The following is a 27,583-nucleotide window of genomic DNA, read 5'->3' on the forward strand; positions in this document are numbered from 1 at the left end:
ACACAGTATTCAAGATGTGGGCGTACCATAGTTTTATACAGGGGCAGTAAGATATTCTGGGTCTTTATATATCTTCCAGATATTCTGGAGCAGCCCTTCACCCTCGGCAGGCCCTGGGTGGGGGGGTTGCCCTCATGGAACCGAATCACCTGTTCACGTCCCTAGTGTTGACGGGCCAAGAGAAGGAGCGACAAAGGAAATGCGAAGGCTGAAGGGGAGCTCTAGGCGGGGTGCGCTCTGTGCTGCTGCTGCCTTAGGATGTGCCAGCCCCTGAGGACGTGCCGCCGTCTTGGAGCCTTGTCTGAAGGAGGTGGCATTGGCACGTGGTGTGTCCCGGGACTCAGGGTGATTCAGCCAACGTACTCCGGCAGGTAAACAGACATTTCCTGCTGGAGGGAAAATCCCATCCAGGTTTTAGTCTCCATGTTGCGAGTGAAAGTCAGGCTGGTGCAGAGCTGTGGCCAGTCAGGCGTCGGGAGTGAAGGGCGTGGAGCTAGATGGCGCATGAGTCTGGCTTGCATTTGTTCTTGCTTCCGGAGGAGAGGCTGGGAACAGGGCCCCTGCAGCTCTCTGACACTTCCAGAGAGCCACGCTGGCACCAAAGCTTTGGAAAAGACCTGGAACCTGCTGGGCATAGCCTGGGATCGGGAGTTAGCCGGCCTGAAGTGAAGGCCTCGCCCCGTTGTCAATGGGAGTTTTACCATCAATTCTCCTGGGGCCAGAATTCCACTCTGGGGTCTGTGTCTCGCTCTGTCGTGGCCTTGATGTGCCCCCGTGGGCGAGACACGTCCCCACTCGGTGCTTGTTTCCCCAGCTCTCCTGGGCCTTGCTGGGGGAAAAGGACTCTCCCGTGGCCAGGCACTTGTGAGCTGATGAATGACAGCCGAGCGTGTGGTGACTCGGTGAGCCAAGGTGCCAGAGGAAGGTACCGGTGTTATCAGCTGACTCTTCTTGTGCATTAGCCCCCAAAGAGCTCGTGGTGCAAGGGAAGGGTCCCAGGAGGAAATCTGGGCCTTACACACTGGAAAGTCTCCCGTGAAAGACTAATTCACGAATGGGATGAGTAAGGGCAAGTCCTGCTAAGTGGCCAGTGGGTGCAACAATTCTGGCTCATTGCTTTAATTCCTGATTTCCTTGTAAGGAGAACCGAGCGTGCAGGGAGGCGGCACATGCAGGTGCAGCGAAGGGGTGTGGTGCAACTCCACTAGACGGACCCGAGGGGGCTTTTCTCTAGCCGCCTGGGTGCAGGAGCCGGGAAGCCGCAGCAGTGCGGGTTCCAGAGCACCTGGAGATGACTTGCGGGGCTAGCCGGCGCTGAAGTGCATCCTCCTCCGGTTAAAGCGAGCTGGACCGAGCTGTGATCACCACCCTGTGGTAGCAGTGTAGACATACCCAGAGTGTGGCAGGGCGGGTGTCCCTTTGCCCCCTCCCCAAGGTGTGGGAGGTTCTGTCTTTCTGAGGCCAGCAGGAAGGGGAGTAAATGTGATTGTGACGTGTTTTACAGCACTGCCTTGAGTGCCCAGCTTAGCTTTCAGCCCCGTCGGGTAACGACTGTGCTTATGGTGCAGCAAAATACGCCCCCTGCCCCAGACAGCTCCTGGTTGTGCACATCTGTCCCGCCACGCAGCAAACTGAGACCCATCTGCAGCAGGTTTATTATGGCAGCTCTTCTGCAGGGTCACTGCAGCAACCAGGCTTCCAGCTGCAGTTGGAGACCGCGTGGCAGATGTTTCCCTCCGGCCCGCGCTGCCCCAGGTGAACGGCTCTGCGGGAGATTCGGCGTGGGTGCCGCTCTTCCCTGCTCAATCTGCCCTAGACACAAACCTTCATAATTTCACAACTTCAGCTGAAGAGTGAACCTACGCCCGAGAGGAAAGGAAACACAGCTTGTGGCTTTCCTGGGACTGACATTTGCAACCGCACAAAACGGAGTTATACTGAAACCAAGCCCAGAAGTGACACCTCCCCCCCAAAAAATCAGGTGGTTAAGGAGTCTGGAAACTGGAATCCAGACCAGCTTTGGTTCTGCCACAACACCACTGGTGTGGAACAGGCCCCGCCAAGAAAGAAGGTTGTGATCCTGGGGATCAGCTGAGTACGTCCTGATTCTGGGGATCAGCGTTTGGCGGGCCAAGGAGCAGCTATCAGAGCTGATGTCTCAACTGGCTTCTCTAGAGAACAACACTCAAATTTCCTGGCACTGTGGGAGCATCTCTCTGCTGCATCATCTCCTTGATGATCCTTTAAACTCTTCCCTTCCCCCTTCTTTAATCTGCCACCTCTGCCATCCCCACACCTGATTTTGCTGCTCTCTAGAAAGGAGAATTCAAAAGCCATCAGAGAAGTAAGCAGGCCCCTTGTTGAGTCTATCGCTCAAGACTTTGCTTTTTCTAAAGCCCAGCTAATGCTGTTTCCTGGGTCCCTGCCCTGGCTGTGTCCCATGACTGGTGGTGGGCATGGCTTTGGTGGGCCGGGTCCTGCCGTGAGGACTTGATGCCCTCTCAGGTCCCTTCTGTGGCTCTATGATCCCCGCGCGGCAGTCGGTGGAGTCATTGACCGGCACACCAAGCAGACAGCGTGATGGGCGGCGTTGCCACGGTCTCGGTAGCTGGGATTCAAGCGCAGCACCAAAACTTGGGTTGATGCGCCATCCTGACTCCAGGAGGCTGACGGGGTGGGGGTGCCACCCTGGGCCGGGGGCTGTCTCCCAGGTGCCTTGCTGCATGGAGGTTTTAAACCAGGGGCAGGGAACCTTTTTTGGGTCAGGCGCTGCTGACCCACAGAAAAAATCAGTCGGGTTTTTTTGGGGGGGGGGTTAGCACACTAGTGAGAACCAACCCCCCCCAAACCAACCTTCACTGACGTGGCCCCTGACTGAGGAGAAGAAAGACCCTCCCCACATTCCCCTCAGACAGCAGAGCCTTGAGGGGGGGGGCAGGCTAGTAGAGTTTGTGTGCTCCACCCCCAAGGGGAGGGGAGCCCTGAGCCTCGGGGGCCAGATCCGGGCAAGCCGGGGGCCGGATGCGGCCCCTGGGCCTGAAGTTTCCCACTCCTGTTTTAACCTCTCAGGGGCACTTTGAAAAGAGGCAGATCTGGCCTGGGTGACCTATCCACTCCCTTCCTCGCAGCATGAGTCAGACGCTCCAGCGGCGTCAATCAGGACTCACCAAGGCCCTGCTGCATGTCACTTCTGGGCCGGCCAAGTGCCCCAGCATTGATCTCAGCCCTGCACCTAACTTCTAGGAGCATGAGGAGCACGCGGAGGGTCCAGGCCAGAGCAGAGGGCAGCAGAGTCGCGAGGGAAGAGGCAGCCCCTCGGTGGAGCACAGGGGAGGGTGCCCGGGAGCGTTCGCGCCTGGGGAGTTTGTACCGGCCGGCGGGTTCCAATGGCAGCTGCTAGGGACGGCGAGCCCGGGAGGCAGCAGGAAGTGAAAATGCTGGCCCTGCATGTTCCCCTTTGAAGCTCGCGGAGGAGATTGGATCTGAGCAGCAGAGTCATCATGGAATCAGAGACAGAAAAGGACCCACGGGGTCATGACGTGTTCCTCCCCGCTGCGGGGGCCGCTGTGGATCGTTCCCAGCTCCGGCATCTCCGGAGCCAAGCGCTGGGGCCTCCCCGGGGAGGTTATTCTGCAGCCTAGTGCGCTTGTGCATGATGCTTTGGCACTGCCTGGGCTCTGAACAGAGGCCGTGGCCAGGTTTCCGAGTGCATGATTGGAACCAGATCCACCCTCTCGGCTCTCAGTTCTGCTCCTAGAGGAAGGACAGCCTTTCAGCCGAGCTCAGCATCCAAATCTGCCTCCTGGTCTTAGCGCTGACTTGCTACACCTGCCCTGAACTCCAGCGCATGTCTCTCCAAGGCACCCACCCTTATGAGAACCCCTTCGGGAGGGATTCTGTCTTCAGCATGAGGCTCCCTGATTGCTTTGCAGCCTGCCTCTGATCCCTGACCTCCTTGCGGGGTAGGTCCGAGGCGGGAACTGAGATGCAGAGGGGCAAACCAAGAACCAAGGCTGTGTCTACGCTACAAAGAAAAGTCGGAAAAAGAGACGCAAATTGCAAAGTGCAATTTGCGTCTCTTTTTCCCACTTTTTTTCCGAAAGAGACTTTTCCGAAAGAGACTTTTCCAAATGTCAGAAAAAACCCTCTTTAGAAACATCCCTTCTTCCTCGAGAAACGAGGTTTACGGGGATGCTGACAAAACACGCCCGGCTGTTCCGACATTTTTGGGGCCTCCCGGAACAGCTCCGTAGTCTAGACGTACTCTGAGTTGCCCCAGGCCTGAAAGTGAGTCAGCGGTAGAGAAGGGAGGAGAACCCAGGAGTCTGTTTTGAATCACGACATCAAGGAGCTAATAACGGCGCCCAGGACAGCCTATCACTCTCCGCAGCCCTGACCACTAGGCCGCATTCCCTCCCACATAGCTGGGCACTGAGCCTGTCTGGTACCTCCCTACCAGAGCGCTGGCTGAAATTCACAGGCGGATCCCGCGGGAAAGAAACTCCCCCAGGGTATGTGTGGATGCAAACCCTGTTCAATGCCATGCTTTATTCTGATTGCTGCAGGAAGTAACAGGTAGAAAAGGGGGGGGGGGAGCAGGAAAGCACAGACAAAACAAAGCACAAAACCCCCATGCCCACACTCGGAGGCAGGAAATGCTGCCCGACGCCTAGGCCGGAAAGGAAGAAACAAATCGGAGGGCAGGATCTGGCTACTCTATCCCAGTGGGATTCCCCGGTCGCACAGCCTGCCAGTGACAGCCAGACCCGGCGCTGACACTTTCTCTGTCACTCCAGTACGAGATGCAGCGTCTGGTGCACAGCTGTGCCGAGGTGACGCCGCTGGCTTGGGGAAGGGAGGGGTGACCTGAGTCAGGGTTAAATCTGGATGGCTGCAGCGCAGGCCTGCCTTCCTTAGAGCTGTGGAAAAGACTCCTGCTTGGGCCTTTTGGTGTCCGGGGGGATGGGGGGATTGTGCCCGATTCTGCTCTCGCTGGTGTGACGCCATCAGCTTGGCAGGGCCCACTCCTGCTGTCGATGGCTGCATCTGTCTCTGCTCACCTCTGCTCTGGGCCCAGGCGCGGTGCCGTTGACCCTTTCAAGGGACACCACGTCCCTCTCTCTCTAATACCAGCGGCGCTGCTAGCCCGGCGGCGTTGGAGGCTGCTGTGGGGCGAGCCAGCTGTGACGTTTTTGCAGGGGGCTGAAACCAGAGGGATTTTCGAGGTGGGGGTGGGTTTGTAGCCCCCGGGGGAGGACAGCATTAGCACGTTGAAGGCAAGGCTGGTGCAAAGGGGCCAGCGGGCAGGCTGGACTCCGGAGGAAGTACCCTCATGCCCAGGGTGGCCGCCCCTGAAGAGCAAAGAGGAAAGCTGTTTCTCCCAGGCCCCATGCTGGCTACTGCATCACTGGGGGGGATGAATCAGGCTCCAAGCGCAAAATATCCCCTCCCCTCTGCAGATTGCCCCTGGTGCTATATCAGCCGGGCATTAGGTCAGGTGAAAGGTGGCAGCCGGGGGCATGGGGCGGCTTGCATCTCTATGGTGGCATTGGTGGGGCACCGGGATCAAAAGCAGAGCCCCTTGTGGACTGTGTGGCTGGAGGACGGCACTGGGCAGAGACTGGGGTACTGACTAGAAGGAGGCGCAGAAATAACGGAATGGGGGGGTCTAAACGTGTCTCGAGGGCAGAGGCCATGGGGGGGGGGTGCGTCATGCAAGGCCTCAAGAGCCGCCAGGGACATGCAAACGACTCAAAGCCAAGAGGAGCGAGACTCTTCTGAGTTCTGGGGCTGGGCTCTGCCGGCGACGCTGCCGCTAGTCGCTGGGATGTTGAGTGAGGAACTGGGTCGCAGCCGCGGGGGAGCCGAGCCGAAACCGCTCAACGAAGCGCTCCAGGGGCCAGGAACCTGGAGAGGGCACAAAGGGGGGGAGTGAAAGTCAAGCTCTGAGGGCTGTTCTGGGCAGCGGCAGCAGAAAGAGAGGGGTGTGTCTCCGAGGGGAAGGGAAGCAGGTGCGCCTGGTGCGCAGCCGGTGGGGGCGCACACTCCCAGCTGGGCGCCTGCTAAAGGGGCCGGCTGGGGTGCGCTGGAGGGGCCGCGTGTGTGCTCCCAGGTGAGCCACTGGTGTGTTCGTGCCTGTTGCCAGCAGCCCCTGAGAAGAAGGAAGGGGACGGCAGTGGTGGGGCCGGCCAGCCAGCAGGGAGAAGGTGGGATTCCCCTCCGTGCTGGCTGCTCCAGGAGCTCCGGGACAGGGCCTGTTCTGACACGCCGCCCTGAGAGTCACTGTTTTAATTTTCTGACCTGCGTGATGCAGACCACATCCTGCCGGGAGAGAGGCAGAGAGCGAGCGAGAGGGACGCCGCCAGAGGGACCCAGCCTCTCCGGGGCGGCGCCCCACACCCGCACGCTGGCTCGGGGACCCCAAAGCATCCCTGGACCCTGCTCTAGCCGAGCCGGAAGAGCTCGGATGCTCTCGGGCACCTTTCCGGGCTGCTACAGTCACCCTTGGGGTTTGTTTGTTGTACATGCTGGTTTTGCCCTTTCATCTTCCTCCTCCCCCGCCCCCCGCCCCCCCCCCCCCGCTGCTTCTTGATGACCTTTGGAGCAGACCTTCCCACGGCTTCCCACAAGCCCACCCCCAGATGCTGTGGAAATCCCCAGCCACCAAGCAGAGATGCAGCATGGGAGGGGAAAGAGGGGTGAGAACAAGGGAGCTTTCCATCCCCCATTCCTTTAATGAGCCGGGGGGGGGGGGGGGGACTCCATTAAACAGCGCTATTAACCCCTGCTGAGCACTTCTGCAGCAAAGCCTCCTGGGTATTTTGAGAACCTCTTGGTCTCTCCCCTTTGATCTCCCCCTCCGGCCCCTCTGCCATGCTTCGACCCCCTCTCTGCCAGATAGACCGATGGGGCGCGGAGCTGGGCTCTGACACAGTTACGGGGTTCGGTGCTTGCAGCATCCCAGTGCAGCCGTGGGACCAGCGTGATGCTCGGCCTTCCCCTGCCTGGTGCATTCTGGGAAAATCTAAGCTGTTCTCCCATGGTGCCACGCCGGGGCAGAGGCAGGAGGTGCCGCCTGTCCTCGGAGGCAGGGGGTGAGGCGCATGAGGCTGGCCGGCGGGAATGACCTCGCTCACACCAGTGACCAGGATGCGATTTTCCTCAGAAACAAGAAGTGAAACCGCATGCGGCCGTGACGAGCGGCGTGCGGAGGCGAGGCTGGCCACTGTGCACACTGAGGCGCTGACAGCATCCTGCCCAGGGTGGGGGAGAGGGCATTCCTTCCAGGCTGGGGGGCGGCGGGAGCGGCCCTGGCCAGGTTGGGGGCGGCACGTGTGTTTTCCGCCCTGGAGGCGGCTGTGAAGCCCTTCTCCCTGGCCACGGGGGCGGAGTGGACGTGGCAGGGACTCCCCTCTCTCCGGGGAGGAGGTGCCAGAGGCACAGGTCCTGGCGTGACCGTTCTTGTTGTGGGCAGAGATTCATCCCTGCAGGCGCCGAAATGGGAGAGTGTCACCGTCCCTCAGACTCTCAGAGGCTGGGAGGTGTATTCATCAGGCACATGGTGCCCGGCCTTCAGGGCCTCAGAGCTGGGCAGGGGGCATGTCTCCTAGGTTACACCCAGGCATTCGAATGAGGCAGGGGAGAAAGTGCCTCCTGGCTAGGCCTCTTTGACGCTAATGGCGACACTTGCTCTTGAGTTCAGTAGAGGCCAGAGTCCCCATCTTTGGGGTGTCCCCACAGCTTTGGGGAGCGTCACAAGGGCTGTCAATGTCACCTGCTCTTGGGCAGCGCCCCTTGTCGGAGAGGTGCGCCGTGAAGGCGGATTTGGGGGAGGAAGGGTGCTTGCTAATCTCAGCACTGGGTTCAATTCCCTGCTCCCCTCCAGATTTTCCCTGTGATCTTGGGCCAGTCACTTAACTTTTCCGTGCTTCAGTTCTCCCTCTGTACACTGGGCACCACAGCGGTGCCCTGCCTTGCGGTGGCGTGTGTGTGTCATGTACCTGAGGATCTGCATAGAACAGTGAAAGTGGCAACCCCTCTCATGTGGGCACCATCATACTGGTGTCAAGGTGCTTATGTTAGAGGAGTTTAATCTAGTCTGGCCAAGCCAAGCTCACCCAGCAGTAGAAAGTACCTTATGCTAGTATGGCTGCATTGGTAGTAGGGCTTTTCCTGGCAGAACTAGGCTGGTAAAAATATCCACCCCTAAGGGGCAGAGTGAAACTTTTAGGCTGTGTCTAGACTGGCAAGTTTTTCTGCAAAAAAAAACTTGCCAGCTGTCTACACTGGCCGCTTGAATTTCCGCAAGAGCACTGACGATCTCCTGTAAGAAATCAGTGCTTCTTGCGGAAATACTATGCTGCTCCCGTTCGGACAAAAGTCCTTTTGCGCAAAAGCTTTTGCACAAAAAGGCCAGTGTACACAGCTCAGATTTGTTTTGCGCAAAAAAGCCCCGATCGTGAAAATGGCCATCGGGGCTTTTTTACGCAAAAGCGCATCTAGATTGGCACGGACGCTTTTCCGCAAAGAGTGCTTTTGCGGAAAAGCATCCCTGCCAATCTAGACGCTCTTTTCTGCAAATGCTTTTAATGGAAAACTTTTCTGTTAAAAGCATTTGCGGAAAATCATAGACTCATAGACTCATAGACTTTAAGGTCAGAAGGGACCATTATGATCATCTAGTCTGACCCCCTGCACAGTGCAGGCCACAGAATCTCGCCCACCCCTCATGCCAGTCTAGACGTAGCCTTAGAGTGTAGACCAGGGGTGGGGAGCTTAAAAGTCTGGGGGGGGGGAGGGGGGCTGGATGCAGCCTCCGGCTTGACTGGATCCAGCCCCTGAGGTTTGGGGGGCCCCCAGCCTTGGGGAGCCCATACTGGCACTCCAGCCTCCCCCCCCCCCCGTGGGGCTGAAGCACACATAATCGACTAGCTTGCCCCTCCACCCAGGCTCTGGTGTGTGAGAGTGTCTTTTTCCTTCCCAGTTGAGGGCCATGTCAGCGAGGGTGTTTGGGTTTTTTTGCTTCTCACTTGTGTGTTGCCCCCAACTGATTTTTCTGTGGGTCGGCAGCCCCCAGAAAGGTTCCCCCCCCACCCTAGCGTGACCCCAGTGTAGCTGTGCTCGGGTATGTCTACACTACCCTCCTAGTTCGAACTAGGAGGGTAATGTATGCATACCGCACTTGCTAATGAAGCCCGGGATTTGAATTTCCCGGGCTTCATTAGCATAAGCGGGGAGCCGCCATTTTTAAATCCCGGGCTTCATTAGCAAGTGCGGTATGCATACATTACCCCGCTAGTTCGAACTAGCGGGGTAGTGTAGACATACCCCTTGTGGTCTGGCCTTTCGCTCTTTTAATCCTTTCTCCCAACTCAATCCCTTAGTCGCCTTCATCCATTTCCCTGTTCGCCTTTGAACCTCCGCTGGCTCGTTGGTCTCTTCTGGCAGCGCCCGCGCCTGGACCCAGGATTCCTGGTCTCTTCCCAGTCAGCCATTCCCCTCTCGTGCTGAGCAGCTGGCTGCATGGGCCGGCAGTCTGTGGAGCTGCTGGAAGGGTGACACGCTATCTGGGGGGATTGTCAACTACCCCGCACAGACGGACTGTCCTCACCCCTGCAGGCGACAGGGCCAAAATGCATTCGCCGTCTGTGCCGCGTTGCATGTGTGTATCTAACCCTCATGTTTAGACTGGGGTACTCTGAATTAAAGCCAGGAGGAAACACCAGGCTGAGGTGGCCGTTTATGAGGCGCCCTGACCCCCTTGTGACCCACTGGAGCGCTGGGGCAGGATGGCTCCTTGTATCTGCCTTCAAATTGCACAGCAAGTCATCTCGGGTGCTTTTGCAAACCGGCTGAGCTCAGGGGTGCTGCTTCGCCGTATGGCCTCACACACAATGGCTCCCGCCCCGAGCCAGCGAGCCGTGGGGGGCCGCATCCTGGCTCAGGCCCCTCCCCTTTCCTGCCACAAGTGGGGGGGGGGGGGGAGGAGGGGCTCACACACGGCCACCGACTCGGGATGAGTCAGGGCCCCGGAGAAGGGACCGTACAGTTGGTTGCTCTTGTGGTTCTGCGGTTGGGCGAAAGCAAAAAAGCCCCTGCGAGGCAGCCAAAGCCGGCGGTTTTCCATGAGGTTGTCAGATTTAGGTTAACCTTGAGGAAGTGTTGCTCACGGAATGTGTGGGTCACTGCCTGGACGGGTGTGTGTGTGTAATGCTAGTTCGTTCACCTTTCCCCCGGCTGCCCTCCAACAGGGCACTCGCTCTGGGTGAAGCAGGCCTGTGTGTGTGTAACATGGGATCTGAGTCTCTTCGGCCTGTTGCCGGGATCTACGGGGCCTGGCGTGGCTGTACGTGGCTGGCTGGGGTATTGAGAGCAGGCTGGGATGAGTCTAGACCAGGAATACTGTGTCCACGTGTGGGCCCCACACTGGTGCACCCCACGCGCTGTGGCCTAGACCCCCACTGGCCTTTTTTCCCTTTTATCTGCCAATTGGAGGCGCTGGTGACATAGGCTAAATGAGGTGCCCCTACATCCCACCTCCCTTCCTCTCTAGGTAGCCCTTCCTGCACCCCCTAACCCCGCAGGCACTGCTTGTCCCGACTGGAGGGTAGCGCTAGCAAAAGGGGCTGGATTGAAGGGCCTAGAGACTCTTTACCCACCTTGCGCCTGCCCCGCAGGGGAATCCAGGCCCTGTCTGTGCTAGGAAGTCGTCCTGCTTCCACTACACCGGCATTGTCAAAGCAACCCTGCCTCTGCCCTATGCACCTTTATGCCAGGATACATGTGCTGTGTGCCAGGGGCTTGTGTCACTATGATGGCAAAAAATCACTCTCCTTGTGACCGGGCTAGCCTCAGGGGCGATGCATGGGGGGGGGGGGGTGAAGGGTCAGGTGCCCCAAGCACCCTGGACGGGAGTTCTCCCGGCACCTGGCAAAGTGGTTTTTACCCACAAAAGTTTATGCCCAGATAAAGCTGCTCGTTTTTACGGTGCCGCAGGACTCCTTGTTTCTGCTCATATTGATGACGCTGTGCTTTTCTCGAGTGCCTTTCGTGGGAGGGCGTGAAAGTGCTTTGCAAACCCAAGAGGAAGGCAGCGTGTGAGTTGTGTGTGTGTGGGGGGGGGGGGGGGAGCCTGTTACAAACCTGGAAACAATTTTTGTATTTGAGCTGGGCTGCTGAAGGGTGGCCATTTACACACTCTCTTACCCAAGCTATCCGACTCCACCCCATTTGTCAGGCCACTTTAAAGACTGGCGGTAGGTCAGTCTGATCCCCATTTCACTCCACGGTAGCTTGAGGCTCAGGCACTTCCCCATCTCCTGAGGCTGTTGGGAATCTTCAGTCGGTGTCTATAAATCCCTTGAGCGCCGCGGAGGAACGGTGCGGGAGAACGGCGGTGTTATCACACGGCGCTGCGGGCACAACCCCCCCGGCACACACTACACCTCTGCATTGTGGGCAGAGGGGGGGTTTCTGACCCGTTTCTCTACTGGTGACCTCACTGGTTTGTCCCTTGGTTGTCTTCGGGGAAAGCATTTCCTGCCGCCCCTCCCCGTGGAACCCTCCCTACCCAGAAATGGGCTGAGCGGCTAAGAGGCCGGAGAAACAGATCGGTGACCACACGCCATCTCAGCCTGAGTCTCAGTGGTCAGGAAGCCGAGGTGTACCCGGCAGCAAAGGGCTCTCACCTGCTGATATCAGAGTTTTGAAGAGAGAAATCAAACCTGGGATTTCCCTGCGGCCTACCACCCTCGACACCTTCACCCCCCCGGCCCTGGGATCCCAACACCCCCTCAGCCGCAGGGGCCCAATATGCCCCTCCAGCCCTGCATGCCTGAGATAACCACGAATGCCTAAGCCAGGGGTGGGGGAAGTTTTTTTGGGTCGCGGGCCCACAGAAAAATCAGTCAGGGGTCACACACAGGTGAGAAGCAGAAGCAGAAAGATACACCCCACATCTCCCCACATTCCCCTCATACACCAGAGCCTAAGGGGGCCCAGGCTAGTAGATTTTATGGGCTCCAACCCAGAAGCAGGGGGCTGGAGCAGAGCCCTGAACTTCGGGGGCCGGATCCAGGCAAGCCAGGGCCGGACCTGGCCCATCTGGCCTAAGTCTTCTTCCCTCTCTCTAGCCCCATGCACCTATGAGACCCCCCAGGTGCTAAATTCCCTCACATGCCTGAGCTGACCCCAGTCCTTCAGTGTCCAGAACAGGACTGTCTAGGATTTTGTTTTTTAATTTGGGTTGGGTTTTTTTAAAATAGTTGAGCCTAGTGAGAGTAAAACAGCCCCTCCTTTGCCCCGCTGGCTAAGCCGAAGGCATCAGAGGGGGAGCCCTGTGTAAGCCCCTCGCTCTCCACCCCCGCGCCCCCCGGCATGCCCACCGCAAGAGTGATTTCTCTCTGCAAATATTTGACCGTCCCCCAGCCACTCTGTTGCTCTTGACACCGAATGGCCTAATTGATTCACTAATGCTTGGTGCTGATGATTCACCAGGGCGCTTGATTAACAGCCAGGGATAGGAGAGAGAGAGTAAGAGAGACACTTGGGATCGGGGGCGGGGGGGTCAGAAGGGCCCTGACCCCCTCCCCTCCAGAACAATAAGAGGTTTCATGCTTCCTTTGGTCCATTTTCAAACTCATTTCCTGGAGGATTATATCATAGGGTTTCGCCCTTATCCGAGTACTCGCTGCAGTCCGAGGAGCTGAGAACACGCCACAAACACTCCCGCTCACAACAGCCCCATTATCCCTGTTGTACAGATGGGGAAACTGAGGCACGAGGGAGCGGAAGCAACTTGCTCCCACTCATGTTGACAGAACTGGGAACTGGGACTGCTGGGTCAGATTCTGGCTTCACTGACCTACCCGTTAGACCATGGCTCCCAACCTTTTTTATACCGCAGACCGGCTAACTCAGTCACAAACTTTTCTCGGACTGGTAACATTTTATTTGCATATTTATTATGCAAATAATGAATATGCAAATCAATTGTTACTAGTCCACCAAAATATGTACCCCAGTTCCAACCCCCAGAGTCGCTGTGAACAGCTGCCCTCAGCTGCTATGTGGTGGCTTAGGGGGGCTGGGGCTGGGGTACACTGTGGCCCCTTGAGCTGCCACTCAGCAGCTGGCTTCAGCCCCAGAGCCACCAAGAACAGCCAGCTTCAGCTCCGGCAGCCACCAGCCACGTGCCGGGGTATACCCCAGCCCCATGGGCGTGGCTTGGCAGTGTGCCACGGCCCGGCAGCCAGTGGTTCGTGGCCCGGCACTGGTCCACGGACCGGCGGTTGGGAACCACTGCGCTAGATAGCACCCCCACTCACTAGCCTGAGATGTTTTAAATCAGTGGTTCTCAACTTGTTTCAGTCCACGGACCACCAGGCCAATCAAAAAATTTTCGTGGACCACCTCCTTTTTGAGGCATGATAAAAAAGAGCAGACAACGAACATTTTGGTTTGAAATTTATTTCTTACTAACAGATTTTTGGTGCCTGCCCACACCGGGTGACTTTGGACAATGTTCCTGTGGACCACCGAAAACGTCCACAATGTTCCTGTGGATCCCCAGTCGAGAACCACAGTTTTAAATTGATTTTATAGCCCCTCTCTCCCCCTGCCCATTCCTCCTCCATCACTGCCCACGAGGGGAGCTAGTGAGCACAGCACGTTCTTTTTCTGTTCCTGACCGGGTGCTGCCACTCAAACACAAGGTCTCCCATGTGCTTTTAAGGACCAGGAAGCTCACAGTTTGACTGGCCTTCAAATCAGAACGTGCTGGGTTCTTTTCTCACCTAATCTGGGTGTAACTCTGGACTGACTCTGAAATTCAGCAATGTAGCCGGTGTAGCCTAAGAGGCAGCTATCCGACAGGGGCGGAGGTGAATTTTCCCTAGCCATTGATGGAAGGTGCCCTGCGTGCACCGTTGTGGCAAGCGGGAACCAAATTCCATCGTGATCTCTGCAAAGCTCAGAGGGCAGTTTGCCTTCTGTAATTTATCTGCCTCATCCCCGGGTATTTTCTCAGTGATGGGAGACCTGATGCTTTTCTGCCAAGATTAACGATGTCCCAGCAGAGGTAGGCGGGAGTTCTTTTCACCGTTAAATAACACCCAGAGACATCTACACTTTGGATAATGCAGCTGAAAAGTGCTTGATTTGCAGCACCGGCTCAATTACTCGCCGGGAATATCTGCCGAGTGGCAATTCTGGCGGGGAAGTGAGCTGAAAGTTTGGCCCAAACTTTGGCAGAGCGTGGAGGAACTCTGCTTCGTGATGTGCCGCTCGTTGAGGGAGCTGCGTTTGCAGGGATTTTTGTTCCTGCCTTTTGGCCGCAGCTGCTGTCCGTTGGCTGGGGGGACAAATAGGCTGTGAATTTCCGGAAATGCTTAAAATGGAACAGTTTTCCGTTATAAGTATTTCCGGAAAAAGAGCGTCTACACTGGCAGGCTGCTTTTCCGGAAAAGCCCTTTTTCCGGAAAAGCATCTGTGGCCAATGTAGATGCGCTTTTCCGGAAAAAAGCCCCGATAATCATTTTCGCGATCGGGGCTTTTTTCCGGAAAAGACTACTGTGCTGTCTACACTGGCCCTTTTCCGGAACAGTTTTCTGGAAAAAGGACTTTTGCCCGAGCGGGAGCAGCATAGTTTTTCTGGAAAAGCAGCTGATTTCTTACAGTAAATCGTCACTGCTTTTCCGGAAATTCAAGGGGCCCGTGTAGACAGCTCACAGCTTATTCCGGAAAAGCAGCCGGGAATAAGTGGCCCGGCATAGACACAGCCATATTGTATGTGCAGGACTGAATCTGGAGGCTTGGTGGAATCAGGGTTGGCTCAGGAAGAGTTAGGAGATGCAGCTGTAGTAGGTGGGGGTGCGCCACCTTTGGTGGAACTCAAGTTGCGGCGCATCTTCGAAGAGGCACATCACGGGGTGATAGGCAACAGCTGCAAAGCCCGTGTCACGTCCTGCTCTTGATGCCTCACTGCACTTTTTTGTCGGCTGAGTTTCGGTGCCAGGCTCCTGGACTTCCTTACGCTACTCAGTGCTTTATACAGCACATCCCATTCCAGGAACTCAACGTGCTAATTACTTTGGCTTCTAAACACCACCTCCTGGTAGGCATTGCTTCCATTTTACAGACAGGAAACTCAAGCAGCAAAGTTAAATGACTCACCCAAGGTCTCAGAAGGAGATAGAGGCAGAATCAGGGGCAGGACTCGGTGCTCCTGACACCCCCAGGTCTTGTACTTTAACTGCAAGATGATTCCCGCGACACGCTAGAAACATGTCCAAGGGTGGCTCAGCTTGAGGGCTAGGCAGTCTGGGCAAGAAGCTGCTTGCCAGACGTCAACTAGATCTCCTCCCTTGCTGCCCAAGGGAACCCTCTGTACAATCAAGGCAGCTTGCTGCTTACAGTTCCAGTGGGTGACAGGGGAGGCTGCTCACAGTCATCCTGCTGGCCGTCTGACTGTTTGCCAGAACAGGTGCAGGCCATGGCCTGAGACAGCAGCTTGTCACGGGGTTCTTTTCCCTCTGTTCTGCACAGGGGCCTGATACAAAGTCAGTGGAAAGACTCCTGTTGACTTCAGTAGGGCTTGGAGGTGCGTAGCAGGGTGAGCTGCAACTCACAGCCGGAGAGCACACTGCTGAGACCTGGTTCACGCTCCCAGTGTCTGGACTGCCGTGGAGACCGGGCCTTGGGGGGAAGGTGGGTCGTTCCTGTAGCTCTGCCACAGGGTGCGGCGGGGGAGTTCAGATGATGATTATTAGTGTTATTAAGCAGCTTTTATACCTGCCAAGCTCCTTAATGTCTTTATGCTCTCGCTGAGGCTTTGCCAGGAGACCAAAGGTTCGGGGTTCCCCCCTGCAATTTTAACCCCTTGGAGGCTGCGCTCCGGTGCCGATGCTGTGACCAAGTTATATATCCCAGAGGCCTGGCTGGGATGCAGCCAAGTCCCGGTTCTACCCGATTTTACAGGTGGGAGGGGACAGAGCCCCAAGAGCACCTTGCACAAGGTCGTTTTACAAGTCACTTGCACAGCCCCGATGTGAATTGAGCCCCGGGCGAAAGAAGAATCCCACCGCTGGCACAAGGACTGCAGAGAGCATGGCACTTTGACAGCACGTCTGAGACAGGTCGCTGTTCTCTGAGGGTTGGGGGGAAAACTGCTGTTCTGGGAATTCACTTTGGTTGTTTCTCTGCAAGGCTCCCCTCTGGGGCGACTCCTCTGAGGTGCAGCATGGTGGACGCTTGTGAAAATCAGAGTGGGCGCTTGTGGGAATCTGTTCATGTGCCCAGTAAGAAGCAGAGTGGAGTCATGACTGGCAGAGGGCAGCTGCAGAGCTCACTTCAGAAGAACTTTCCATAGAGTGGGGTATTTTCACAGTTGCTCAGAGCTAGCCCAACCCTGCTTAGGTGGGGACAACGGGTGTTTTAGCAGCATGGAATGCTTGTGAAAATCCCACTCACGATAGACACACAAACTCACCAATAAGAGGCACACACCACTGCCTGGTCGAGAAACACTGATTAACCCTGGGATTAACCCCCTCCAGCTTTCTTATTGCTGAATGAACTGGGGTGAAGGCCACAAAGCACAGCATCTCCCCTAATGTGGTCACAGAGCAACAGGATAGGCAGGGGGGCCACACAATGTTCACTCTATCCCCCCCCATTCTTGTGCAGATTAAATTTTGTCATGTGCACCAAGGTATGTACAGCTGGGCAGCATTTGAATCTCTCCTGGGCAGTCGCACAAGCACTCAGCTTACAGGGAGCTCCCCCAAATAATTCCTAGAGTGGATGAGTGACAAAAGCATCCGTTGGCGATGAAGGATCCATGACAGCCCTTGGTCGGTTGTTCCAATGGTCAATTGCTCCCACCGTTTAAAACAAAAAGTGTATCTTGTTTCCACTCGCCGCTTTCTAGCATTGTGTCCTGCAGTTCGGCCATGGCACGCACCACAACGAGAGCCAAGGGGCCGTGTCCATCCACCCCCCACGCAGCAAACCGGTGTCTCATAATCCAGACTTTTCATTGACTTCCCTCTCCGCCGCTGAGCGTGTCAGCCCGTATTACATGTGACGAATGCAAAACACTTCAGACAGACCCCCTCCGGTAAGATCTTCGCACGGCTTCCCAGAGCAAACAGGGGCCATCACAGATAATCACCCCAGCCCTGAGTGATCGCACGGCCGCGATACATGCCCTCTGCGATCAGAGAGAACATTACGCCTCCCTCGGACACAGAGGTACAAGCCCCCTTTAAAGGGGCAACTCACACACCAATCGGTAAATAATCCAAAGGAAAGCTCACAGGCAGAAATAGAGCACTTCCATTTCTAATACACGGTGTAGGGGCTGCCCCTTTTTAAATCAAGTCTTACACCCACAACAGGGTTGGCAGCCAGGACTTCAAACAGCAAAGCACAGACAGCTGTCCCTTGAGCTAAACCAGTCCTGCCCACGGAACCGTAGCAGGCAGCTCCCACCTGTGATCCAGCCACAGCGCGGCCACACTGTACAAACAAGTTGGCTGTGTCTACACTGGCAAATTATTCCAGAAAATCAGCCGCTTTTCCGGAAAAACTTGCCAGCTGTCTACACTGGCCGCTTGAATTTCCGGAAAAGCACTGACGATCTCATGTAAAATCATCAGTGCTTTTCCGGAAAAACTATGCTGCTCCCGTTTGGGCAAAAGTCTTTTTCCGGAAAACTGTTCCGGAAAAGGGCCAGCGTAGACAGCGCAGTACTGTTTTCCACAAAAAAGCCCCGATCACGAAAATGACAATCGGGTTTTTTTTTGCGGAAAAGCGCGTCTAGATTGGCCACGGACGCTTTTCCGGAAAGGCACAGAAAGAAACCATCCCGAAGCGTAGCAAGAGAGGCAAACATGGTAGGAGACCGGACTGGCTTACAGGGGAAATCCTTGGTGAACTTAAGCACAAAAAGGAAGCTTACAAAGAGTGGAAACTTGGACAAATGACCAGGGAGGAGTTTAAAGGTATAGCTCGAGAATGCCGGGGGGTTATCAGGAAGGTGAAAGCGCAAATGGAATTGCGACTGGCTAAGGATGTGAAGGGTAACAAGAAAGGTTTCTACAGGCATGTTAACAAGAAGATCAGAGAGGGTGTTCGGCCCCTAATGGATGAAGGAGGTAACCTAGTGACAGATGATGTGGGGAAAGCTGAAGTACTCAATGCTTTCTTTGCCTCTGTATTCATGGACAAGCTCGGCTCCTGGACTTCTGCGCCAAGTGACGCAAGATGGGATGAAGATGGACAGCCCATGGTGGGTAAAGAACAGGTTAGGAACTATTTAGAAAAGCTAAACGTACATAAATCCATGGGTCCGGACTTAGTGCATCCGAGGGTACTGAGGGAGTTGGCAAATGTCATTGTGGAGTCTTTGGCTATTATCTTTGAAAAGTCGTGGAGATCGGGAGAAATCCCGGATGATTGGAAAAAGGCAAATGTAGTGCCCATCTTCAAAAAAGGGAAGGAGGATGATCCAGGGAACTATAGGCCGGTCACTCTTACCTCGGTTCCTGGAAAAATCATGGAAGGGATCCTTAAGGAATCCATATTGAGGCACTTGGATGAGAGGAAAGTGATTAGGAATAGTCAGCATGGATTCACAAAGGGCAAGTCGTGCCTGACCAATCTGATTAGCTTCTATGATGAGGTAACTGGCTCGGTGGACATGGGGAAGTCAGTGGATGTTATATACCTTGACTTTAGCAAGGCTTTTGATACGGTCTCCCACAATATTCTTGCCAGCACATTAAGGGATTGTGGATTGGATAAATGGATGGTAAGATGGATAGAAAGATGGCTAGAAGGTCAGGCCCAGCGGGTAGTGATCAATGGCTTGATGTCAGGATGGCGGTCGGTTTCTAGCGGAGTGCCCCAAGGTTCGGTTCTAGGACCGGTTTTGTTCAATATCTTTATTAATGACCTGGATGAGGGGATGGATTGCACCCTCAGCAAGTTTGCGGATGACACTAAGCTGGGGGGAGAGGTAGATACGCTTAAGGGCAGAGATAGGGTACAGAATGACTTAGACAAATTGGAGGATTGGGCCACAAGAAATCTGATGAGGTTCAACAAGGACAAGTGTAGAGTCCTGCACTTGGGACGGAAGAATCCCAAGCATAGTTACAAGCTGGGGACCAACCGGTTAAGTAGTAGTTCTGCAGAAAAGGACCTGGGGGTTACAGTGGATGAGAAGCTGGATATGAGTCAACAGTGTGCCCTTGTAGCCAAGAAGGCTAATGGCATATTAGGTTGCATTAAGAGGAGCATTGCCAGCAGATCCAGCGATGTCATCATTCCCCTTTATTCGGCTTTGGTGAGGCCGCATCTGGAGTATTGTGTCCAGTTCTGGGCCCCCCACTACAAAAAGGATGTGGACGCATTGGAGAGGGTCCAGTGGAGGGCAACCAAAATGATGAGGGGGCTGGAGCATATGACTTATGAGGAGAGGCTGAGGGACTTGGGTCTGTTTAGTCTGCAGAAGCGAAGAGCGAGGGGGGGATTTGATAGCAGCCTTCAACTTCCTGAAGGGAGGTTCCAAAGAGGACGGAGAGAGGCTGTTCTCAGTAGTGACAGATGGCAGAACAAGGAGCAATGGTCTCAAGTTGTGGTGGGAGAGGTCCAGGTTGGATATTAGGAAAAACTATTTCACTAGGAGGGTGGTGAAGCACTGGAATGGGTTACCTAGGGAAGTAGTGGAGTCTCCATCCCTAGAGGTGTTTAAGTCTCGGCTTGACAAAGCCCTGGCCGGGTTGATTTAGTTGGAATTGGTCCTGCCTAGAGCAGGGGGCTGGACTTGATGACCTTCTGAGGTCTCTTCCAGTTCTATGATTCTATGATGCGCTTTTCCGAAAATGCTTTTAACGGAAAACTTTTCCGTTAAAAGCATTTCCGGAAAATCATGCCAGTGTAGACGTAGCCGTTGCATTTAGGGAATGCCTAAGGAGTAAGGATTGAGTAATCGCTGAGTAAAGGTCTCAGGCTTTGTCCCCTTGTTAATGGCAGCTGTTTTAGCAGCTGTGGGCTTCTCCCTTACTTTACCCAACACGGCAAAATCTCCCATTGCTAATCCATAAACCCAGCACAGTTTAATAGCAGATACAAGGAACTCTCGGGGCATCTTTTGGGCTCTGTGACTAACTGACCCGAGAGCTCCTTGCTAGCGTGGCATTTTAACGACAGACTCAGCATGAACCTCGCTTGCCAACTTGCACGTTGCTCTTGGTGTGGGGCCAGAGTTACAGCTCCAGGGCCAAACACACCAGGAACTGGACGAGGGATGAATCCAGAATCAGACCCTCCGTCCAGCCCCGTTCTGTCTGCCAGTGAATAAGAGAGGTTCTAGTGCACACAAACACGCTAAGCACCAACCTTCTATAAGCCCAACTGGACTCTTCTGCTTTTGGCCTTCTGTGCCAACCGCCACTTTCAAGGAGATGCTGGGGTGAGCTGTGCTATGACACAGAATGAAAGCCGCAAGGCCAAATGTCCTCAGCGTCATGCACTGGTTTTAGCAATACAGCGCCTGGGCTGAATTTACTTGTCAGCATACTGGTTTCACTGGAGCACTAAATTCCCCAGTGTAGGGAGGGAGTTTCCCTCTCTGTGTGCATCAGAGAAAACACTAAACAAACAGTTCAAAGCTAGACCGAGTTGTGGACTGGGTGAGGGTGTTTGACATTTTACAGACCACAAAACATTATCTCCAATCAGTGAAAATGAAATAGAGGAAACGGTTTCAGCTCAGGGTGAAGCTGGAGAGAGCTCCAGATGAGAAAGAAAGGCTTTTGCAGAGCATGCAACATTCCCGAGGTATCTCCTAGACTCCCAACCTTTCCAGACTACCTTTCAGGAGTCTGATTTGTCTTGTGCACCACCACGTTACACCCCACTTAAAAACTATTTGTTAACACACTCAGACCTGAAAATATATGAGGGTCAGAGCACGCTACGACTGAAAAATTGCCTCCTTTCTCACTGTCTGCTCTGTAACCCGAGGTCCCCCTGCGCTGTGATGTGTGATCCCTACTGATTCACCCACATGTTGTGATGTAGTGTCAGTACCTTGCTGGTTGCTGTGCTTGGGTGGCGGAGGACCCCGCACTGGCGGCTGTCTGTAAGCACGGCCCAGCAAGAGGGGCCTCCGGACAGTGGCCAAACCAGTTCTACTTGTTAAGGGAAGAGATGGGACAAAGGGAGTGTGTGCTGGAGGAAGGGTCAGTCTTGGGCTGGGATCATGAAGGAACCAGTCTAAGGAGAGGGCTGGAATCTAGGGGCCCAGGGACCCCATCTGAAGGGGTCTGGGGCATCCTGGCCCAGACTCCTGTAGACACATTATGTCTACGCTGTGCTGTATCCTGGAGAAGCAATAAACCTCCTCTATTCTACCAGCTGGAGGAGTCTGTTGCTGTTACGGGGGTGCAGTGTCAGGGGAACCCTGACTGCATCGTCACTCACAGATGGCAGTCAGGAAAGCTTCAGAGAGCAGACCTATCTGTCTGTGGCATGAGGCAGGCTGCGGAATCCGATGGAGGAACCAGGGACAAACTGAAAGGACCCCAGTGTCTAACTTCTGCTCTGCCACCGACTTGCTGAGTGACCTTGGGCAAGCCACCTAACCTGCTCCAGACCTTAGTTTTCCCACCCACCTGAGAAATGGCAATCATGATACGGTGCTGCAATATTTAATTTCTCCTTGTAAAGAGCTTTCTGATCTCTGCATGAATGGTTGTATCTTTATGCAAATTATCACTAGTAAGGGTTGCCAGGCACATGACTGATAGATCTATTTGCTTACCTACCCACATACTGGAGGATATATCTAGGGCACATCTACATTAACTCTCCTGGCATCTATCTTCTGACCAACAGCTGCTATTCTTATTTATAATTGTAAACTTCTCTAACTGCCCAGCCAGGGAGGAAAAAATAGAAGCAGTTATTTTACTTTTATATTTTGCTGTTTTAATAGCGTTCCTTTCTAGTCTCCATTGATTTGAGCAAGGAGGGAAAAAACGTATATAGGTCGCAGTTTAGTGCCCTCTTCTGGAGGTTTGAACCCCTCGGAGTCTAGCTGGAGCAAATGGCTTGTCATTAAGGTGTCAGGTCTCTGTTTTATTAAACGGGCATTGCCTGCTTATTTTGTGCTAAAAATGCAAGGTGTGTGTGTGTGTGGGAGGGGAAAGTTTTATCAGTGGCTAATGGGAAGAAAAGTGTTTTCATGACCTTTTACATTAATTTTCAATGGACACATTTCAGGAGGGAATTTAAATTTAGAATCCTTGATGCAACAGTATTATGCTAGTGCACAGAGTTGGGATGTGAAAAATAACAGAAAGAGAAGGGGAAACTGACTAGTCCAGTTTTACTGTTCCCATCAGGCAAACTGCAAAAACAAAGCAATCCACATTCGAGTTTTACAGTGCGGAAGTTGTAATAACGTGAGGCCATGTTCACACTATGGGAGAAGGTCAGCTTATGATACGCAATTCCAGCTACGTAAAAAAACACAGATGGAGTTGATGTCCTCACAGCAGGAGGTCAATGGGAGAAATGCTCCCATCAACTTCCCTTACTCCTTGTGAGGAGTAGGAGTACTGGCTCAGCATTTGACTTAGTGGGTCTTTACTAGACCTGCTAAATCGAACGCTGAAAGCTCGACCGCCGCAGTGTCGATCTTCCCGCAAATGGAGACATGGCCTGAAAGACCTCATCCACGTGCCCTGCTATTTAACTCAATGGGCACATTTCCTTTTTATGACCCAAACAGATGTAGAGTCAATGAATTGTTTATACTTAAAATCAATATTTTATTGTGTCATCTTGGTGTTCGCTGCAAGTTGATAGACTTTTCTTCTGATTGTACTGCTCAAGTACTTCCCTTTGTCAGACCAATAAAATAATATCTAAATGAATTATCTCTGGCATTATTAGTAACATTGTGCTGCAGAGAGCGTATAGTCTAAGCCTCCCAGCCTTTCCAGACTACTGTTCCTCTTTCAGGAGTCTGATTTATATTGCGTATTCCCAAGTTTCACCTCGCTTAAATAAGATGTGAAAATACAAGAGTGTCCCAGGACAGCATTACTGACAAATTGCTTACCTTCTCACTTTTAACCATATAATTGTAAAATAAATCAGCTAACGTATAAACACTGTACTTACAGTTCAGTGTATTATATACAGAGCAGTATAAACAAGTCACTGTTTCTGTATGAAATTTTAGTTTGTACTAATTTGGTGAGTGCTTTTTACGTAGCCTGTTGTAAAAATAGGCAAATTGCTTGATGAGCTGATGTACCTCTAGAAGACCTCTGTGTTCCTCCATGGGTACATGTATCTCTGGTTGAGATCTGGTAGGCTCAGTAGATTATTCATTTAGCTATTCAGCGCTCATCACTTTTCTATCTGAGCACATCGTAGGTGCCTTGGAAATATTTTTGATAATTAGAAAAATGTACCACTGCCATCTACTTGATGAAGCAAGAACTGCTTCCACGCATGTCATAGAGCCTATATTGCTAACAACTAATGGAGAGTCACACTTTTGGAGCAAGAGGCTCTGACTTCTATCTCTCTTGCTGTCCTGAAGTTGTGAGTGGCTAAGCACATGGCAGGAATGACGGTACTGAACTGTTTGGGTTAGCCTTGGGTTTGCTATTGTATGTTTGTCAGTTTCCCTTGAATGCTAATATTGGCGGATCTATTTGCACATGGATTCTTCCATAACCAGATGAAAGAAAGTGTGGATTCCAATCTGCCTCATATTGCTGATGAGTCTCAAAAGCAGATCTTGGCATGCGGCCTTCTGTTGGATAATGAACAGTCTTGCAAGTCAAAGGCACTTTGATTAGGTATCCCCTCCTCGTACTAATTCTGACAGCAATGAACAGATGAAATATATTGGCGATTCATGTTTATTCAATAGACACATGGGGCTCTATTAAATCAACATAAATACTATATTAAAATGGCAAGAAAGGTCTGGTATAAACCAAGACTATATGGCTGATCTTAACTACTCCTGCAGGGCTTTCGTGCTAGAGAAATGGTTGAGCTTGCCTTTCTGTTAGACAGCAATTCTTAGGAAGAGCAGGGTGGGGCGGGATGGGGAGGGGCTGAGTCCTGGATAATAGATTTCCATTCCCTTTTCCTGGCTTCTGTTAACTGATGTCAGAGCTTTAATATAATTTTAACATACTGGAGAACAAATCTTTGCATTCCCCTCCCCCTGCTTATTGCCTTTAGGTTTCAGTGTAAGAGACGGGAAAGATTTGCAAAAATTATTAAACAACCGAGGTTTGAGGCTGGGCTGTAATTCAGCATTTACATCATTGAAGTCTATGGGGTATTTGACACTGGGGTAAGACCCATGCGGAGTGACAACGGAAGCATCTTTGGAAGCATCTACTACTTATTCCCCACTGTCTATTGGGGTACAAAGGGACAGGCCCCGAGGTGTGTTAACTAGATCCAGCAGCAAATACTGGACATGCCAGGTATGTGATTCAATAGGAAAGAGGTTTAAAATAACCGCCCACCACCTATGTAAGCAACGGACCTTCTACTGAGACAGTTGCAGTACATAGCCTGGCACAGCTGTTGGCCAAACTGTGCTGCTAATGGATCAGAGGGCCCAGTGACAAGATATACAAATATATTACAGGTCTTTTGGACATAGCCCAAGCAATTCTAACAGCCAGCAGCTGATGGGCCACATGACACTCGGATGAAAGATAGCTTTAGTGAAAAATCTTGCACCTGGAAGTGACAAATTTCCCATCAGGTTCCAGCAGGATGTAATCTGAAACGCTGGCATTATAGATCCTCGGAATTGACCGCTGATCTTTTGATACATTGTCGTGCATGGTAAGCGCCTGTGTGGTAGAGGACTTTCTGTGTCCCATGAGACATCGGCTATAGAGAGGATGTCTTGTCTAGTGGATAGAACACAGGGCTGAGCATTGTAGGACTTCTGGTTTCTTTTATTGGATCACCCCCTCATGTCAAGTTAAGAAGTTGGACCTTTTGCACTGGGAGGTGGGGTGAGAAGGTGTGTGTGGGGGTATGTCTACACTACCCTCCTAGTTCGAACTAGGAGGGTAATGTATGCATACCGCACTTGCTAATGAAGCCCGGGATTTGAATTTCCCGGGCTTCATTAGCATAAGCGGGGAGCCGCCATTTTTAAATCCCCGCTGCTTCGAACCCCGTGTAGCGCGGCTACACGGGGCTCGAACTAGGTAGTTCGGACTAGGGTGCCTATTCCGAACTACCGGTACTCCTCGTTTCACGAGGAGTAACGGTAGTTCGGAATAGGACCCTAGTCCGAACTACCTAGTTCGAGCCCCGTGTAGCCGCGCTACACGGGGTTCGAAGCAGCGGGGATTTAAAAATGGCGGCTCCCCGCTTATGCTAATGAAGCCCGGGAAATTCAAATCCCGGGCTTCATTAGCAAGTGCGGTATGCATACATTACCCCGCTAGTTCGAACTAGCGGGGTAGTGTAGACATACCCGGGGGAAGGGGGGAAGGAGGCGGGGAGAAGCACAGAGGCTGGGCTGATTGACTCTGGCTTGCGGGGCTTGCAGTAGGAGGCCAAAAATAGCAGTGTAGATCATTGGCATGAGCTCTCTAAACACACCCATCTTGCTGCTGCTATTTAGCCCCACAGTACAAGTCCCCGTCAAAGGGCCCCGGCTCCGAGACTCACTGTTGTGGGGGTTGGTTTTTGTTTTTCTGCAGGAAACGAGGCTGCCTAAAGCGAGGCACGGCATGTAGTCACCTCTTTAAGCAGCCTGATTTTCCGGGTTGCTGAGCGCCCCTGGCCCCCAGATGATATTACATAATCCACCAGGCTGTAATTGAATGGTAGAGCCCTGCATGTGTTACAAAGTGGAGCACACGCCACAAAATGCTAGTTGAAATGAAGTGTCTTTACAGTGTAAGTGGCCAATTATCTTCAAGATGAATGACTCAGATAAAGTTCCCTGATCTATCTAGGGGAAAATTAGGGAATGGTGTTAAGAGCTGGATCTAGTGTGTGAGCAGTTAGGAAGAGACAGAACTAAGGAGAGAAATCGTCCGCATATGGACTAATTAGAAATCAATTGTCACATAACGATAGAACCACCTTCTGGGACTATGCCGGTCCCAAACTTTCCTCTTCGTTCATTAGAGAGGATCTAGGATGACTGTGCTTACAAAGATCTAGGATGATTGTGCTTCCGGCTCCTCAAGACAATGCTGGCTGGGGTATGCAAAATAACTCCCACTCCTCCTGTGCTGAGCCTGTAGAAGAGGTTTGGTGTGTGGAGTGACTTCCACGAGCCTGCCTCAAAACCCTGCAAAGAATCATAGAGTCATAGAATCCCAGGGCTGGCAGAGACCTCACGAGTTCATCAAATCCAGCCCCCTGCCCAAAGCAGGACCAACCCCAACTCAATCATCCCAGCCAGGGCTTGGTCAAGCCGGGACTTAAACACCTCTAGGGATGGAGACTCCACCCCCTCCCTAGGGAACCTATCCCGGTGTTTCCCCACCCTCCTAGGGAAATAATTTTTTCCTATTAAAGTTACAATATCACAGAGGTTGAGAATAACTGATCTCTCTAACTGCTTTTATGCCCCCTTCCACCTCCATCACTTGGTGGGGAAGATTTGTAAACCTCCTACTCTAGGCAAACCCTGAGGAGCATGAGCAATGGGTGAAGGTCCAGCTGGGGGAGGCAAGCTGAAGCCCCGCCCTTTCTTCTAGACACCCCGCCCTTTCCTCTAGAACCCCCGCCTCTTCAACAACCTTCCCTCCCTTCCCAGCTAAGCCGTCTGAGAGCTGGGGCTACTGCATGGTGCAGCCCAAGGCTTCCCTGACCACTGGGCTGCCCCACAGCTGTGCCTTCCTTTGCTTACATTACCCATTGCCCATGTCATGTAAACTCCCAGGCTACGTCTACACTGGCATGATTTTCCGAAAATGCTTTTAACGGAAAAGTTTTCCGTTAAAAGCATTTTTGGAAAAGCACGTCTAGATTGGCAGGATGCTTTTCCGCAAAAGCACTTTTTGCGGAAAAGCGTCCGTGGCCAATCTAGATGCGGTTTTCCGCAAAAACACCCCGATTGCCATTTTCGTGGTCGGGGCGTTTTTGCGGAAAACAGTACTGTGCTGTCTACACTGGCCCTTTTGCACAAAAGTCTTTCGGAAAAAGACTTTTGCCCAAACGGGAGCAGCATAGTATTTCCGGAAAAGCACTGACAATCTTACATGAGATCATCAGTGCTTTTCTGGAAATTCAAGCGGCCAGTGTAGACAGATGGCAAGTTTTTCCGGAAAAGCGGTTGATTTTCCGGAAAAACTTGCCAGTCTAGACACAGCCCTAGGGTGTGTCTAGACTACAGGGTTTTGTTGACAAAAGAGGACCTTTGTCGACAAAACTACACCCGCGTCTACACTACCGCCAAGTTCTGTTGACATAACGTTGACAGAACTTGGCAGTAAACCTCATTCTACGAGGAATAACGCCTTTTGTTGACAGAGTTCTGTCGACAGAAGGTGTT

General features: G+C 53.1%; 1 protein-coding gene across 4 annotated transcripts in view; it reads right to left on the bottom strand.

Moving 5' to 3' along the window:
* Window positions 1–4,512: 4,512 nt before the first annotated feature.
* PEBP4 (phosphatidylethanolamine binding protein 4) overlaps window positions 4,513–27,583 on the bottom strand; it is a 259,035-nt gene continuing 235,964 nt past the window's right edge. For all 4 annotated transcript variants that reach the window (XM_089773858.1, XM_075910840.2, XM_075910835.2 and 1 more), the window contains one exon: window positions 4,513–5,907. In XM_089773858.1, coding sequence (XP_089629984.1) covers window positions 5,816–5,907 — 92 coding nt within the window. In that variant the 3' untranslated portion in view covers window positions 4,513–5,815. The remainder of the gene's footprint in view (window positions 5,908–27,583) is intronic.

Source organism: Pelodiscus sinensis, chromosome 28 (genome assembly GCF_052426305.1).
Source record: "Pelodiscus sinensis isolate ZL-2025 chromosome 28, ASM5242630v1, whole genome shotgun sequence".
NCBI lineage: Eukaryota > Metazoa > Chordata > Testudines > Trionychidae > Pelodiscus > Pelodiscus sinensis.